General features: G+C 44.0%; 1 protein-coding gene and 1 long non-coding RNA gene across 2 annotated transcripts in view; one reads left to right on the top strand and one right to left on the bottom strand.

Moving 5' to 3' along the window:
* Positions 1-18,037, bottom strand: part of LOC140106409 (uncharacterized) — a 97,683-nt gene that overhangs the window by 53,808 nt on the left and 25,838 nt on the right. The window lies entirely within an intron of this gene.
* On the top strand, positions 1,913-11,671 carry LOC140106416 (uncharacterized). Its single transcript, XM_072130855.1, has 5 exons — positions 1,913-1,973; positions 2,156-2,380; positions 4,345-4,563; positions 9,110-9,337; positions 10,524-11,671. The coding sequence occupies exons 1-5, from the start codon at positions 1,913-1,915 to the stop codon at positions 11,669-11,671; spliced, it is 1,881 nt and encodes a 626-aa protein (XP_071986956.1).

The following is an 18,037-nucleotide window of genomic DNA, read 5'->3' as shown; positions in this document are numbered from 1 at the left end:
GGTGATGGTAGAACCTCCTCTCCTCTAGGTGTAGAGGATGCCCCCTGTCTATGGTGATGGTAGAACCACCTCTCCTCTAGGTGTAGAGGATGCCCCCTGTCTATGGTGATGGTAGAACCTCCTCTCCTCTAGGTGTAGAGGATGCCCCTGTCTATGGTGATGGTAGAACCTCCTCTCCTCTAGGTGTAGAGGATGCCCCCTGTCTATGGTGATGGTAGAACCTCCTCTCCTCTAGGTGTAGAGGATGCCTCCTGTCTATGGTGATGGTAGAACCTCCTCTCCTCTAGGTGTAGAGGATGCCTCCTGTCTATGGTGATGGTAGAACCTTCTCTCCTCTAGGTGTAGAGGATGCCCCCTGTCTATGGTGATGGTAGAACCTCCTCTCCTCTAGGTGTAGAGGATGCCCCATGTCTATGGTGATGGTAGAACCTCCTCTCCTCTAGGTGTAGAGGATGCCCCCTGTCTATGGTGATGGTAGAACCTCCTCTCCTCTAGGTGTAGAGGATGCCCCCTGTCTATGGTGATGGTAGAACCGCCTCTCCTCTAGGTGTAGAGGATGCCCCCCGTCTATGGTGATGGTAGAACCGCCTCTCCTCTAGGTGTAGAGGATGCCCCCTGTCTATGGTGATGGTAGAACCTCCTCTCCTCTAGGTGTAGAGGATGCCCCCTGTCTATGGTGATGGTAGAACCGCCTCTCCTCTAGGTGTAGAGGATGCCCCCCGTCTATGGTGATGGTAGAACCGCCTTTCCTCTAGGTGTAGAGGATGTCCCCTGTCTATGGTGATGATAGAACCTCCTCTCCTCTAGGTGTAGAGGATGCCCCCTGTCTATGGTGATGGTAGAACCGCCTCTCCTCTAGGTGTAGAGGATGCCCCCTGTCTATGGTGATGGTAGAACCTCCTCTCCTCTAGGTGTAGAGGATGCCTCCTGTCTATGGTGATGGTAGAACCTCCTCTCCTCTAGGTGTAGAGGATGTCCCCTGTCTATGGTGATGGTAGAACCTTCTCTCCTCTAGGTGTAGAGGATGCCCCCTGTCTATGGTGATGGTAGAACCTACTCTCCTCTAGGTGTAGAGGATGCCCCCTGTCTATGGTGATGGTAGAACCTACTCTCCTCTAGGTGTAGAGGATGCCCCCTGTCTATGGTGCTGGTAGAACCTCCTCTCCTCTAGGTGTAGACGATGCCCCCTGTCTATGGTGATGGTAGAACCTCCTCTCCTCTAGGTGTAGAGGATGCCCCCTGTCTATGGTGATGGTAGAACCACCTCTCCTCTAGGTGTAGAGGATGTCCCCTGTCTATGGTGATGGTAGAACCTACTCTCCTCTAGGTGTAGAGGATGCCCCCTGTCTATGGTGATGGTAGAACCTACTCTCCTCTAGGTGTAGAGGATGCCCCCTGTCTATGGTGATGGTAGAACCTCCTCTCCTCTAGGTGTAGAGGATGCCCCCTGTCTATGGTGATGGTAGAACCTCCTCTCCTCTAGGTGTAGAGGATGCCCCCTGTCTATGGTGATGGTAGAACCTCCTCTCCTCTAGGTGTAGAGGATGCCCCCTGTCTATGGTGATGGTAGAACCGCCTCTCCTCTAGGTGTAGTTTTAATTTTAAGATTAACCAATTTTGTCCAAAACTCCTACAAATTTTAGTACACAGGTCATCCTAGATAGGATGTGGACAACCATGTAAGGGAGTCCTTATTGTCCCCTAAACACGCTCACAACTTTACAAGGTTCGGAAGTGAGATTACTGCTAGAAAAGAAAGTGAAAAGCTAAGAAATCACAAAGATCTTTGAAGGAGGAGTGGAAGATTTCCCGAGTAGGGGTGTACTGTACCTGTGCCAGTTTAGGATTGTATATAAGACCAAGACTAACCTCACATCAGACTAGAGGAGGACTATCACCGTCTCCCGGCAAAATGAGAGCCAGAGGTGTGACATTTCTATTTGGCCTGGCATTGATTCACATCTCTTTGGCAGGTAAGAATTTATGAATAAAAAAAAATCTATCCATATACCTTTGTTCTCAGCTCACATGACGTCTAGGGAATAATTGTAGAATGTTGTTCTACAATCTAATTACAGGGCAAAATGTATTGTCATTTAGGTAAACTGCAAACCTCTTTACTAGGTAACTGCAAGAAATACATTTATTATTCCAGAACAGTCTACAAACGAAGAGGAGGAACCGGCAACAGAATTTCCGGATGGGACAGCGTTTAAAGATGGAAATGTGTTTGACGACGATATATTGTTTGCTAAAAGAGCCGATACCCTATTAATATTGTCTGCTCAGATTGGGAAAGAATTGCCCAGTGACGAGAGCCACCTTTTAACAAAATGTCAAAGAAAGGGCAATTACGAAATTTGCATAGATATAAAGATAAGTAAGTATCAACCCCCTTTCCAGTCTCTTGCCAATGGTGTAATTCTATGATAATTTTATCTGAGGCACTGCTTAAATTTGGTGGTGGGGGTGGGACATTTTGGGAGCTTTGCAATGGTTTCCTTCTTAAAAGGAAATCTACCACCAAAATTAATCATGGTAAACCAGGGACACTTAGGCTACATGCAGATGTGTGCCGTGAGCCGCAAGACTGGAGAAGAGAGGAAGCTGAGCAGCTGCGCTGAAAATCAGGGCAGGGATAGGACCTACTCTCCATGCGGCCGCATGGCTCAGATACAATGTGCTCACCGCATGGTGTGTACGGTGGCTGTGAGCTAGCCATGTGAATGTGGCCTTACTTATAGATCCAGACTGTGGTGATCTTCTTATATTTGTTATCGATGACCTCTTTACTTCTAATATCAACATTTAAAATTATGCTAATGAGCCCAAGGGGTTATCCAGAGTTCCTCCATGCTGTAGCTTCAAAAGATGTTACAATGAGCAGAGCAGACCTCTCCTCCCCCTGCACTTTCTATTGCTGCTAGATTACAAACGTAGACGGAGGAGGCAGAGAGCAGGTGGTTAGGCAAGACCTGTGAATCTGCAGCACTTAAGGGCTCTGGTAACACCCACCAGAGACCCTTAGGCTCATTAGCATGATTTTAAAGTTGCTTATAGAGGGGAGGTGGCCATGGATAACACATAGAAGATTACCAGTGTCACGGTCCCGGGATCTGGTAACACCCACAGAGCCCCTCGGGTTAATTAGCATAATTCTAAAAATTGATTTTAGAAGGAAGGTGGCTATGGATATGGAAATATAATAAGATTGGCACAGTCACAGTGACTAAATCTACGAGTGAGTGTCCCTGGTTTATCATGATGGATTTTGATGGTAGATTTTCTTTAAAAGCTAGAAGGTCTCTCATTATGGATCATCAAAAGAGACGCTAGGTGCCCATATATAATGCAGCACCGATTAACCTGCTTGGCCAGACCCCATTTACTGCTTAGTCCCTTAGTGTAAGTGGCTGAGCTTGCACTCCAGCACTGCTTCACATATGGGCACCAATGGGGTCCTATTGGCATGATTACTGGGAGTCAGACTGAGTGGCCTGAAGATTGCTCATATGCTGGAGACAATGCAATAAAGACTAAATAAAGGTCCTAAATATGTGCAGGAATAGGACCTGCTCAGAGTTTTGTCTTGTCAATGAGCCCATAGAAATACATTTGTCTATCGGAGTTCTATTTGTTAAGTTAACAGGAAGCACATGGACAACAACAAGGTTCTTGTGCATGAGCAAATATTGCTGGACACAACCCCAAACACCTACTAAAACATTACTTATGGATCCCTACTTCCCATATTAGGAGTGTTGCTCCAGCTCCTTCAGCATTTCAATGCCAGGGAATCCCCCAAAACTCCACAATGGGGGACGTGTATCACTCCTATTGCATTCTCTTTTGTAGCCCAAATGTTTGTTCAACTTATGAGACTTTTGGGCTCTGAAATTGTCCCATTCTGGCACCTAAAACAGAGCGTGCTGGACCCAGACTTTCTTCCGCAACTATTATTTGGGACTATAAAGTTGCACACCAAAAAAAGTTGCAAAAGTGATACTAAACAGGTAACTCATCCCATGTATCACACAGGGAAAAAAACTTACGATACATTGCAATGATTAAGTAGCCAACTTCAGGAAACTGGAAAAAGTGGCAGCCGAAAAACTATGATACATGTGCCCCAATGAGAGGCTTCTCCACCAATCACTGGCTGAGAAGGGTCGCTGCTCCAACCACTGATTGGTTAGGAGTTCTCTCTCCGAGTGTTTCACGTGAAGTCCTAAGACACAGGACGTAGTATTCAGCATAGAGCAGCAGCAGCAGTACTGGAGGGAATATTCTATTATTACTTATTGGCCAACCTCTTTAATTTGTTGTGTTGATGTGTCATTTTAGTCGACTCAAAAGACCTTGCAGAAGAATACGTACAACCCTTTGTTCCAAAATTTGATTCGGATTATGTGATTAATCTGGACGGATTGTTTTCTACAAAACTCGACTTATTGTTGGAATACAGTTATGCAGTTATGATGGATTGCACTGGCGATAATTGCCATTATTACAAATATTGCGTTAAACTGGGTGACGACATTGTTTGCATGACGGTACGCCTCGGTAGGTAACATTTTCATACATTTTTTTCTTGTTCTTTATGTGTAAATGATTATCTTGATCCATATGATATGAGACTGTGTGACCAGTCATCTCCCCAATAGAGAATAACTAATGTCATCTCTTATTTGATACAGAAGTATCCAGTGTCGGAATGGGTTTCCTTAGGCCCACCAGAGAAAATCAGTTTGGGTGCCCACTCTTCATTATCCCCCAGGAAATATACTCTAGCAGCCTCCATATTGTGTTGTTTTCTGATGGACCTCTGGGGTTCCGTATTGGGTTGAGCCAGGGCCCACCGGAGGATCCTCTGGTACTCTGGTGGGCCAGTCCGACACTGGAAGTATCACAGGAAAAGAATATATTAAACCTCACACAAGTTTCCTGGATAATACACAATGGGACAGATTTATCAAGCTCTCTAAAAGTCAGAACATTCCTAGATGCCCATGGCAACCAATCACAGCTCCCCTTTAAAATATTCATGAGCACTGGTAAAATAAAAGCTGTGCTGTAATTGGTTGCAATGGGCAACTAGGAATATTCTGACTTTCAGACAGCTTGATAAATCTGCCCCAATATTTTTTTTTACGGGCAGTTCCTGGAATACACGATAGGCAGGGGACAGGGGTGTAATGTGGTCAGACACCTTGACTGGGCCCAGAGTTGGAAGGGCTCGCATTTGCAAGGGGTCTTTAAGACACACCTACAATTGACTATAGGGGAGGTGCGGACAGAAACAGGTCTGTGCACTCTGCATGTGCCGTATCACCTGCGTCTTATACAGGAAGAAACTGCTAGAGCCACGGAAGAGACTGGAGCCACAGCAATGCAGGAGGTAAGTAAAGTGTTTATTTTTTTTTTAATGGGGCCCTCCTGAACTCTGCATTAAAGGATACCTACCATGAGGGATCTACTATCAGAAATAGATCGGATGGTAGATTCCTCCTGCCTTCCTCTGCCCTAATCTGTAATTTAATTGTCCTGGAACCAAGCCCAACTTGTAAACAACTTTATTTTAGTACAGGCAGTCCCCAGGTTACATACAGGATAGGGTCTGTAGGTTTGTTCTTAAGTTGAATTTGTATGTAAGTCGGAACTGTATATTTTATCATTGTAATCCCAGCCACAACTTTTTTGGTCTCTGTGACAATTGGATTTTAAAAATGTTGGGTTGTCATAAGAGCCAGGATTAACACTAAAGCCTCATTACAGACACCTGTGATAACTGTTACAGCTGATCATTGTAGCCTAGGACTAAAGTACAATAAATTACCAATATCCAGAGGTCTGTTTGTAACTAGGGGTCGTATGTAAGTCGAGTGTTCTTAAGTAGGGGACCGCCTGTAATATGTAAATTAACTGCAGAGGCTACTGGGGCGTGTACTAGCCTTAGCTCTCAGTGCCAGGCCAGGCTAGGTTCAAGGATTATTAAATTACAGATTAGGGCAGAGGGAGGCAGGAGGAATATGCCATCAGATCTACTTCTGATAATGGAAACCTACCATGAGGAATCTACTAAGTAATTATGGGGATAGGAGGTACTAAGTAATCAGGGGTGCAGGGGGCTGCTGCTGAACACTGTACTCTGCTATGATTATTAAGGAGGAGCTGCTGAACACTGTACTCTGCTTTGATTATTGAGGAGGAGTTGCGGAACTTAGCAATTGAGAGGGTGCTGTTGAACTTTGAGTTAATTGGAGGACCGATAAACTCATGATTAAGTAATAAGGAGCCCCTCATGAACTTATATAAATGGGGGGCTGCTGAAATCACCATTAATTAATAAGGGGGCTGCATATTAATTTCTGGTGTGTCCATGTTAAAATAATTTCATTTTAAATCAATGTAAGATGCTGTGCTACATATTGAAAAATATGTAGCATGTGTGAACAATTATGTAATGATGTGGTGCTACACATTAATGGAGTACTGCTGTGCTACATACTAATGAGGGGGTGCTGGCACTATATAGGAATTACTGTGGTACATTCACTGTTGGTATTTATGTGTTATATTTAATTGCTTGTATATTATCAGTGTTATACAGGTATGTGTGTATTGCATTGTAGTGCATATAAAGTATGTGTTAATGAGTGTAGCATGTACAGGCGGTCCCCTACTTAAGGACACCCGACTTACAGACAACCCATAGTTACAGACGAACCCCTCTGCCCCCTGTGACCTCTGGTGAAGCTCTCTGGATGTTACTATAGTCCCAGACTGCAATGATCAGCTATAAGGTGTCTGTAATGAAGCTTTATGGATAATCCTTAGTCCAATTTCAGCAAATATTTTGAAACTCCAATTGTCACTGGGGCAAACGAAAAAAATTTGTCTAGAACTTCAATTAAAAACTATACAGTATTGACTTACATACAAATTCAACTTCAGAACAAACCTCCGGACCCTATTTTGTACGTAACCCGGGGACTGCCTGTATATGGTTTGTTTGTGTGTAGCATATAAAATGGTGTCTATGTATACAAGGTGTAACAAAAAAGGTTGAGATGGCGGAATATGTCACAAAATACACACTGGATAGAAAAACTAAAACTAAAAATATAGGTGTCAAAATATTTTAAAAAATCTAACCTAGGATACCAGACTCCTCCCCTATCCCTGGGGGTGGGGCATCTTTAATGAAAATCCCCATTTTTTATGTCAATTCAGATTCCTTAGGAAAAATTTCGATAATTTGACAGTTTTGGTTAAAGATGATGCTAAAAATCGAAATGTGTGGAGATATTTTGAAAAATACAGATCCAAAATCTGAAATCTGATGTGCGCAGTATTTTTCTAAAAGCTATGTTACCAAATTCAACACGTCATCTACTCCTATACAGGTGCAGGTGTGGTGAAGGACAGTAACAGTTCGATAATTTTTAGGGTATTGTCAGACAGTAGGTGTTCTCCTTAAGGAGACAATGCCAATTAAGGCCACCTTAAAGGCATGTGGAGACTTAAAGCCATAGATGCTCCACTAGGGAATTCTGGGAAGAATGCAAATAAGTTTTCCAAGGTGTTAAATAGAAAACAATGGCTCCTTTTGCTATCTTGAAAGGCAGCCCCCTTAACACCAAGTATGACCTACAAGAAGTCTAATAACATGATGTGGGATTAAGCCAAACCAGTATATTTATTCCAGAAGGAACAGACTCCCAACTGTACACAGCGCTGTTTTGACCTGGTTGGGTCTCCTCAGTACAGTGTAGGGAACTGGTTCGGCTGTGTGAGAGGCTATTGACTAGGGTCAGACAGTAGATGGTCTCCTTAAGGAGACAATGCCAATTAAGGCCACCTTAAAGGCGTGTGGAGAGTTAAAGCCATAGTAGGGTATTGTCAGACTCAACTAGGTGCAAAGTTCGAGCACGGAATGTAGAGAATTCGAAATTCAAAAACTCTGTAGGCAACAAAAAATAAAAAAAATAAAATAAAACGACTTGAATTGTCGATTGCATCAATGTAATTTTTCCTGGGGAATCTGAAACTGCAATAAAAAAAAAAGGGAATTCCTATTTAGGGTCCCCATATATTTTTGGTTTTTCGATCCAATGTGTATTTCGCATTGATATTCCACCTTCCCGTTCTTTTTGGTATTCCCTGTATATATGTGTATATGTGTGTATATGTCTAAGTAGCATTTATTATTATATATATTATTATATATGTGTAGGATGGGGCCAGTAATTTAGGTACTGGGGCCTTGGACAATAGCTTCTGTAGGTTTGTCTTTAAATGGTTTGGCCTCTCTTTTTTACATAAATTGTCCATGTGCCTTTACTGCCTTAATAATAAAATCATCAATTTATTCATCATCCCTGATATTTTAGTGTTGTCTGGTAAACTCTCTGTGGATCTTTGTTTACATGTCTTTACGCTGGTGAATAGGAGGAGCTGCAGCAGGAGATTATGACTCATCCTACTCCCCCCTTCCCTTTCCCTGTGTCCATCAGTGTGACAGTGGGAGGAGCCATAAGGAAGGCCTAGAGCAGTGAGTGGGAGAGGAAGCTGTGTATATATGCGGAGGGCAGCATGGTGAGAACAGGGAAAGGCTTTAGCTTTGAAAGGAGGCAAAGGTACAGGTACATATACATGTAGAGATATGTCTAATGAAGCTCATTTATTAAAAAAAAAAAACCTTTAAAATGAAATTGTCTGCAAGTCAGATCAGCTATATTTTGTAGCGCAGAAGGAAGAATTTCAACACCTACATTTCCAGAATTAATTAAAAAAAAAAAAAAAAACTCACATGTTGTATAGAATGACAAGGCACAAAGGAGTAGCTGTACGAGCAGTGGCGTAACTAGAAGCTGATGGGCCCCAGTGCAAAGTCTGTGCCAGGCCCCGCCTATAAATGTATGGTTTATAGTACTAGTCTTCTCATATGGGAAAGTGACACCATAAGGGCCCCCTAACCCTCCTGGGCCCTGGTGCGATCGCAACCTCTGCACCCCCTCAAGTTACGCCCCTGCGTGCGAGGCATTTTGGCTGTGACGTCTTGATCAGATATCACTCTACCATTCATTTTCTATTAACTTAATTCCAGATAAACCTGCCAACCAAACTGATGAGGAGAAAGTAAACCCAGAAGAAAAGGAACTATATTATAAATCTGGGTATATATTCGACGACGACAATATTTTTGCTGAAAAAAGTGACGTATTGATAAGATACAGTGCGGAGATCATGAAGTGGTGCACCACGGAGCCCTGCCGCTCCTACGTGCTTTGCTATAGAATGGGCGACAACAATATCTGCATGGCTGTATGGTTTAGTAAGTATAAACTTCCTCAACCATTTATGTACTATTCCTAAAGAACATTAACATTGCGCGGCTCACATTATACAGGATATACAAGATCCGAAGCGGACTGGCCTTTCTCTTAAAAATCTGATAGTACTGCGTGTGAGCTCGCTGATGGAAGCAAAAACTGGAAGTTTTCCCTTATGCAAAACTCTCAAAAGAAACTTGATGTAGGCCACTATATGAGTGTATAGTAGGTGGGTCTTCGGATCCCATGGGACAGGTGCAATGTCCAAGCTTAGCAAAATGGACTGTAGTCATCGGAGGGAGTGCAGAACACTGCAATTGGAACTTTTTTTTCAGCCTTCAAGTACATTGCATAGAATATTAAACGGCAGACCTAAAAAGTTGCGCAGATAACTAGCCATAACACACCTCTAAAGTAAAAAAAAAAAAAAAAAAAAGTTACACTTTTGGAATCAGGGCAGGAAAAAACAAAACACAAAAATGAAAAAGGGCCAAGTCTTGTAAGGGTTAAGCTTAGAAGTGTACCTGGGCAAGTGCTGGGCCCGGAGCTGCTGGGGGTCCCACATAAGGCTGTACATAAGGAATCCATAGTAGTGTGGGGGGGGGCTGAAACGAATGAATGAATAGAGTGTCAGAGGGGCTTATATAAAAAAAAAAAAACATAACCATGAGGGGGCTGTTTGGGATGATAAACTCTGGAATATTTTAGGGAACGGGGGACTGTTTTAGTTTTCGAATTTTTAATGCCGCCACGTGAGTTCACTGCAAAGGGGCCCAGTGAGGCTCTGTCACGCAGGGGCCTACTGAAACCTGGATCCGAACCTGGTTATTCTGTAAAACCCCTTTAATTTCCGTGCTGTATAAAATACACACACATCCTTTATTAGTCTGCAAGTGAAGACTGTTCTGCACACAACAGTCATCCAGCAGTGGCACGAGCTACGCTGCATGTAACCCCAAAAGTTTGGTTTTAAACTAAATTTACAGCATTTGGCTGCAATTTCACTTTCAGAGACCTATGATGACCTATGTATAGTACTAGGTCTTACAATTTCATATTAGGGCACCTGTATAGATATGTGGCTTCTCTTGTTCTTTCATGTGCCTTTCATTTTTCACCAGCAACTCTTCTGACCGGTAATATTTCACTGTCATTTTCTTTTATGATTTAATGGTATTTCTTTTGCAGCAAACAGCAAAGATGAATTTTTCAACACGATACTTCATCATGATAATTTTCATGATCCAAGCCATGATGAAGAGGAACTTGTTCTTAATGGAGAGCAGGGAAACTACAATTCAGCTATAGACAGCAGAGATGAGCCATCAGAAGCTACAGACGACAAGGGCGAGCCATCGGAAGCTACAGACGACAAGGGCGAGCCATCGGAAGCTACAGACGACAAGGGCGAGCCATCGGAAGCTACAGACAACAACGGCGAGCCATCGGAAGCTACAGACAAGGACGAGCCATCGGAAGCTACAGACAAGGACGAGCCATCGGAAGCTACAGACAAGGACGAGCCATCGGAAGCTACAGACAAGGGCGAGCCATCGGCAGCTACAGACGACAAGGGCGAGCCATCGGCAGCTACAGACGACAAGGGCGAGCCATCGGCAGCTACAGACGACAAGGGCGAGCCATCGGCAGCTACAGACGACAAGGGCGAGCCATCGGAAACTACAGACGACAAGGGCGAGCCATCGGAAACTACAGACAACAACGGCGAGCCATCGGAAACTACAGACAACAACGGCGAGCCATCGGAAGCTACAGACAAGGACGAGCCATCGGAAGCTACAGACAAGGATGAGCCATCGGAAGCTACCGACAAGGGCGAGCCATCGGAAGCTACCGACAAGGGCGAGCCATCAGAAGCTACCGACAAGGATGAGCCATCAGAAGCTACCGACAAGGGCGAGCCATCAGAAGCTACCGACAAGGGCGAGCCATCAGAAGCTACCGACAAGGGCGAGCCATCAGAAGCTACCGACAAGGGCGAGCCATCAGAAGCTACAGACAAGGGCGAGCCATCAGAAGCTACAGACAAGGGCGAGCCATCAGAAGCTACAGACAAGGGCGAGCCATCAGAAGCTACAGACAAGGGCGAGCCATCAGAAGCTACAGACAAGGGCGAGCCATCAGAAGCTACAGACAAGGGCGAGCCATCAGAAGCTACAGACAAGGGCGAGCCATCAGAAGCTACAGACAAGGGCGAGCCATCAGAAGCTACAGACAAGGGCGAGCCATCAGAAGCTACAGACAAGGGCGAGCCATCAGAAGCTACAGACAACAACGCCAAGCCATCAGAAGTAGAAGATGGTCCGCGTGACTAAAATGAATGATGATATTTAGGTGGTCTCATGCCACCAATGTTCCATATTTAGTTGACACAGTAGCAAGTACTAGAGCTAGAACTGCCAAGCAGAAATATACAAAATATGGTCCAAACTATTTCAGAAATTTAGCGGAGGTCCTTTAGACGTGATTACATAGTCCTTTAGTTTTGGTGGATGTGTAGAGTATACTTAGTGGTCTAGGATATATACGGTACTTAGCGATTCCAGGATTATTTAGTATTGGCTTTTTATTGAAAAATTATTTAACAAACTGTTTAGTTACAAGTTTAAAATGTAAAATGTGACCTTATTGTACAATCTGCATAATATGTAGGATTCAGAAAAAAAATATTCAGTAAAACAAGTTAAACTGCTCAGACTGCAAGGAATGGTTTCATTTGTACAGTATCTGCTATGTATAGTGGGAAGAGAAATTTATATTTGTAGTTGGCATATTGGATTTTCCATGTTAAGGGAGTCTACCGGCGCCCAACTCCCCCCTCTACCATTAAACGTATCACTGTATGGGGGTCCTTTCCAAATTTTTTCAAATATAATTTTAGAATTTCCTTGTGATCTGCCAATTGAGAGAAAATAAAAGAAGAGGGTTTGGCACAACCTAGGGATACCCCAAGAAGCTTATGTGCAAAAATATGAAATTCCCACATCAATGGAGTAGCCCAAGTTGAGATCCCCAACATTTTTCCATTTGAGAAATCGAACATTGCGCACTATACTGCTCTTCCAAATTTTCCGGCACAAACAGCAGCTACCTAAGGCACAGTTCACACCTGCTTTTGGGCTCTTCCATTCACCATTGACTTTAATGTTTCTTCCATTACCCATATGTCATTAATAGCGGAAAGAAAGACTATGCAGGCTGCTGCGCTACTTTTTACATTATTAGTAACAAAATGTGTGACGGAACCTGTTAAACGCAAGTGTTAATGTAGCCCAACTTCCCCAGGAGTCATAGCAGATCTTCATTATTTTAATAGTGACCTCAAGGTGAATCAAAGGTGGTTTGCGGATGTAGGACCCAATTTAAATCAATGGGGACCAAATGGCTCTATGAATTCGTATCCGTAAATATGCATCCATATGTACATCACATGACTGTAGCGATCACAGAGACTAATGGCATCTCCGTTTTGTCCTTTATTTTTAACACACCCATTCATTTTAATGGAAGTGGTTGGTCAATAAAGGGGATGCCCCCATGATTTTTTAGTAGACCCACGGTCCATACAAAACCAAGAAAACTGAACACACCGATAAAAGAAAATGGACTGAATTTTTCACATTTGATAAAAGCCGATGTTTGGACCTAACAGTAAGGTCCTCTGCAGGGACTAGCTTTTCACGGGTCTCCCTCTGCATCAGGAGTCTAATTTTAGTTATTAAACTAAACGTAATTTTAATTATTCCAGCACATTTTCTTTTTTTAACAAATATTTAATTACATTTTTCGGAAAGAAAACCAAAATTTTTTTTTTCACATTAACAATAGAAGATGTGTTGAGATGATACCCGGCTTACGGGCACCACCTCCGATAAAGCTTCAGTATACATATGTGTTACATATTAGCAATACAGTACAAGAGAACACGTAGTAACTTAACAGTAACTCAAGAACAATGAGGGGGTGGGGGGTGGGTCAGAAGTGTGGAGTGGGAGGGGTAAAAATGGCATACTTTTTACACACAATGGGGGCATTTACATAAAGTGTCGGTGTCTGCATTGGCTTTGTTACCGACCTGCTCTCTGAAAGAAAATGCACATGTAATATTGTAGAGCTGTGCAGATACATTTCTGGTGCCGAGACCATTTTCTGTCCCTGGGACCAAAATCTGTCCCGAGCACCAGAAATGTGTCCAACAGTTGGAGAACAGGCAATAGCACTAAATATGATTCGCAATAAAGGACTGCTGCCTTTGGATACAAAAGGTTTTGTTCCTCCTAAAGTCTCAAAATTCAAATGAAGCAAAAACTGCCTGTGATAGGAACATTTAAAAATGTAAATCTTTATTCATTACCAATATAAAAACCCGCGCCCATAGCCAAAAAATCCTTGCATTTTTTACATGCATCAACAGGCTTGGGTACCTCACCTAGGACCAGGACATCTATCAATCTTATGTCTAGAGGGTCGGAGGGTATACAATTAATTGTCCCCTCTTTATTGAATCACCCTCGTTATGAAACAAGAAGCTAGAATGTCACTCGGTCTCATTTGTTGTGGGGTGTGAACCTCTTAGAGGACCCACTAGCGTGCTTGGGTGAAAGGTCACGGATAGGGTAGTTGCTCCCCAAGTATAGACCTATGGCTTTCACCCAATGATAAATCGAACAGGCAATAGCACTGTCCCGAGCACCAGAACTGTGTCCAACAGTCGGAGAACAGGGAATCGTGCAATAGAACCGTTTTGTGTCCCTTCTAGACCAAATTTCTTTTGGTCTACTTTCTGCCAGTTTACAGCACCCAAAAATGGCTGTGACACATTAACTGTGTCTGAGTTTCCACTTTACCAAAAACACGCCCATTTCGGAAAGAGTCGGAGCAGGCGGAAAAGGTAATTTTTTCTGGCGCTTCCAGCTAATAAGTAGGTCAAAGAGCAGAACATGGAGTGAGAGCGCCACAAAACTGGCGGAAACACCATAGTAAATGTCCCCCAATATGTTCGCACACTCAGTAAAGTATTCTGTACAGATATTTGTCCACCCTTGATAGAACAGTAAATTAAGAACTGAGTGGGAGGAGAGGATAAGGAATTGTACTCTGGGATTGTAAGGGGCATAAAATCTAGCCACCTGCCCCACGTATTTTTGAACACAAGTGTAGAGCCAGTTCTTCTGGCAATAAGGTGCTCGAAAATACAGTTACGGTCTTTCTCCCTAGTGATCATGCTATAAGGTGGGATCTTAAATGATTTCCAGAGCCTGGTTATTTTAGTTCTTGCAACAGTAGGTGCAAGGAATATGAAGGCTCGCTCAACTCTTGGTAAGTTTTTTAAACCTACTGTTAAAGTGCAACATCCCGCACCAGGGCCTAACCTTTTCTTGGTGGACTGGAGGCAGCCGAGGCCCAGAATTACGGAGTGGCTGGCTAGTGTGGCCTGGGGCACACTGTGGTCACGGTGCTTGGTATGGGGATCGGAGGGCTTACCTAAAGCCTGGTGCAACACCCTCGCCGATGCAATGGCGAAGGAGTGCTTGCGAATAAGCCCCACAGCATGTCACATCACACAGGGGACATTGCAGTGGTTAATCCTGCCTGGCAAGGCAGAAGTTAATCTGTGTATGATGTAAAAGTCTAGTATCCAATGATCTGTGTTACATCCTGTCTCTGTGAGCTGAGAGGTAATTGGAGGAGCAGCCACCACCTGACCAAGGGGAGATAATAAAACCCCTGGCCAAGAATATTCTAGAGAGCAGTTAGCTGAGCAGTAGCTCAGAAGGAGACTGGAGTCTCTCCAGTACAGACTCTTCGGAGTCTGTACAGCTAGCACACCAGACCAGAGCAGGAAGAGCCTAGCCCCTGCCTGAAGTGGAGCTAATAGCTAGTTAGAGAGGAAAGGGGTATCATCCTACCTTCAAGGGTGATACCTGAAGATATCCAGGATAAAGCTGAAGCATCCTTCCAGGACACAGCTACCTCCCAGCCTGCCATTGCATCCAGGCTGGTGATCTACATCCTGTGGCTCCCTCCAAATACCTCTCCAGTACTGCACCATCTTGTTAAAGGCACGTTGCTGATGTTCCTGTCGGTTCCAATAAAGAACTGTAAGTGTTTCTGTTCAACCTCTGCCTCCATCTGGTCCCTGCTACTCCGGCTGTCACCATCACGGGCACCCTGTCCACCACACAGAGACTCATACTCTAGACACCAAAGGGTTGCCCCAGGGAGATCCGCTATAGCAGCCTCTGCCTCATCATTTCTTGCCAACACCACCCTGCTGGAGACCTGCCAGGCTGTAGGACAGCCCTCCGGTTCCCCATACCAAGCACCGTGACACAAGCGTGCTTAGGCCGCAACCGCCAGCCACTCAGGTACTGCGGGCCCCGGCTGACTCCAGGCCCCAAGAAAAGGCTAGGCCCCGGTGGGGGATGTTGCACTGGCAAGCAGGGTCGGGCACACGGGGCCCCCCCCCACTTAGCCCTTAAAGGGGCCCCCACCAAATTTGGGCGAATCGCCTAGAGTGGGTTCAGGTTCCCCAGGAGTTCCTTCCAGATGTGCTCAGACTTCAGTCTATTGCAGAGCTCTGCCATAGACAATTGTCAGAGGTATACAAAGATGGTGGCGCCCTGCTGCTGGAGCCATCTTGGTACACCTTCGATGTACACACACTGACTGATGACTCGAGGGAAGGGAAGGAGTTTGGTCCGATGGAAGACGAGTACAATTTTATTATTTTACCTAGGACTGTATATAGTTATTGTAGAGGGGCTGTATATAGTGGTTTCTGGGGGAGCTGTTTACAGTGGTGGCTGGAGGAGGCAACTTTGTGCAAATCAACTTACAGTTCTTTATTAAACAGCAGGCAACGGCCAAATCGATAACAGCAGATTCTTAAGCTGGAAGAGTCATGGAGAGCTGGTCCACAGGAAGGTTACACACAGCCTGATTGTAGGGTGAGCTGGTGCCGGCGCTTATCTTCGTTATATTATTAATAAAGTGTTAAAACACTTTAAAACAGTTTAAAGTTTATATCCTTACTGGCTTCCCCGCACCGAGGTCCGTGCTCAGAGCACCATGCACGCGACCATGCGTGCGCCTGAATATGAAGTGGTGGGCCGAGCACAGACCTCGGTGCGGGGAAGCTAGTAAGGATATAAACATTAATAAAGTGTTAAAACACTTTAAAACAGTTAAAAAACATAACGAAGATAATTCCCGGCACCAGCTCACCCTGAGCTGGTGCACGGCATGTCCTGCTTATAAGCCCTATCCAAAGTGGTAGGTTTCCTTTAACCCCTTAACGACTTGGCCTTTTTTAGTTTTTTCACTTCCATTTTTCACTCACCAACTTCAAAAATCTATAACTTTTTTATTTTTCCACATAAAGAGCTGTGTTGTGGCTTATTTTCTGCGTAACAAATTGCACTTCATAGCGACGGTATTTAATATTCCATGGCGTGTACTAGGAAGCGGGAAAAAAATTCCAAATGCAGTTAAAATGGTGAAAAACCACATTTGCGAATTTTCTTGTGGGCTTGGATTTTACAGCTTTCACTCTGCGTCCCAAATGACAGATCTACTTTATTCTTTGGGTCGGTGCGATCACGTGGATACCAAATTTGTATAGGTTTTATAATGTTTTCATACATTTAAAAAAATTAAAAACCTCCTGTACAAATTTTTTTATTTTTATTTTGCCATCTTCTGGCACTAATAGCTTGCTTCTTCATACTTTGGTGTATGGAGCTGTGGGTAGTGTCATTTTTTGTGAATTTTGAGGTCGTTTTCATTGCTATAATTTTTGGGACTGTGCAACCTTTTGATCACTTTTTAATTTTTGTTTTTCAAAATGGCAAAAAAATGCCATTTTTTTGACTTTGGACGCTATTTTCCGTTACGGGGTTAAACGCAGTGAAAAACAGTTATTATATTTTGATAGATCGGGCATTATCCGACGCGGCGATACCTAATGTGTTTGTGATTTTTACTGTTTATTTATATTTATATCAGTTCTAGGGAAAGGGGGGTGATTTGAATTGTTAGGTTTTTTTATTATATATTTTTTTTAAACTTTTTTTATTTTTACTTTTCATATTCTTCAGACTCCCTAGGGTACTCTAACCCTAGGTAGTCTGATTCATCCTATCATATACTGTCATACTACTGTATGGCAGTATATGTGGATTTTACTCCCTATTCATTACAATGTGCAATTAGCACATTGTAATGCATGGGTTAAAACGAAGTAGCCTTGGGTATTCGGAACACTGGGATTCGCTCCCAGTGACGTCATGCGCCGCCATGTTCTTAAAGCACCCGCTTCAGTGCTAGCACCGATCGCAGGTGTTACCGGTAAGCCTTTGCTGCAATATGCAGCAAAGACTTACCGACTATGGAGAGGGCTCAGCCCGCGACCTCCATGCACCGGGACCCGGCGCACGCCGTACTAGTACGGTGCGCGTCGGAAAGAGTTAATCCTGGTAGTGGAGCTCAGTTCTGGGCTTAAGTCTCCGGACTTGCCCTGGGTGCTAGGCTGGAGGCCTGAGGCACTTGAGGTTCCTGGAATTAGGACAGAGGCTGTGGCAGACAGACCATGAGGTCTGGTTCTGCTTGCAGACTCTTATGCTCTGAACAGAGAGCTAGGACAGACCATGTGCTTCCGCCCAGTAGGGGTTTATATACTC

Source organism: Engystomops pustulosus, chromosome 11, assembly GCF_040894005.1.
Source record: "Engystomops pustulosus chromosome 11, aEngPut4.maternal, whole genome shotgun sequence".
In the NCBI taxonomy this organism is placed as follows: Eukaryota; Metazoa; Chordata; class Amphibia; order Anura; family Leptodactylidae; genus Engystomops; species Engystomops pustulosus.
The sequence above is the reverse complement of the archived record's forward strand: the minus strand, read 5'-3'. Positions and strand labels throughout refer to the sequence as shown.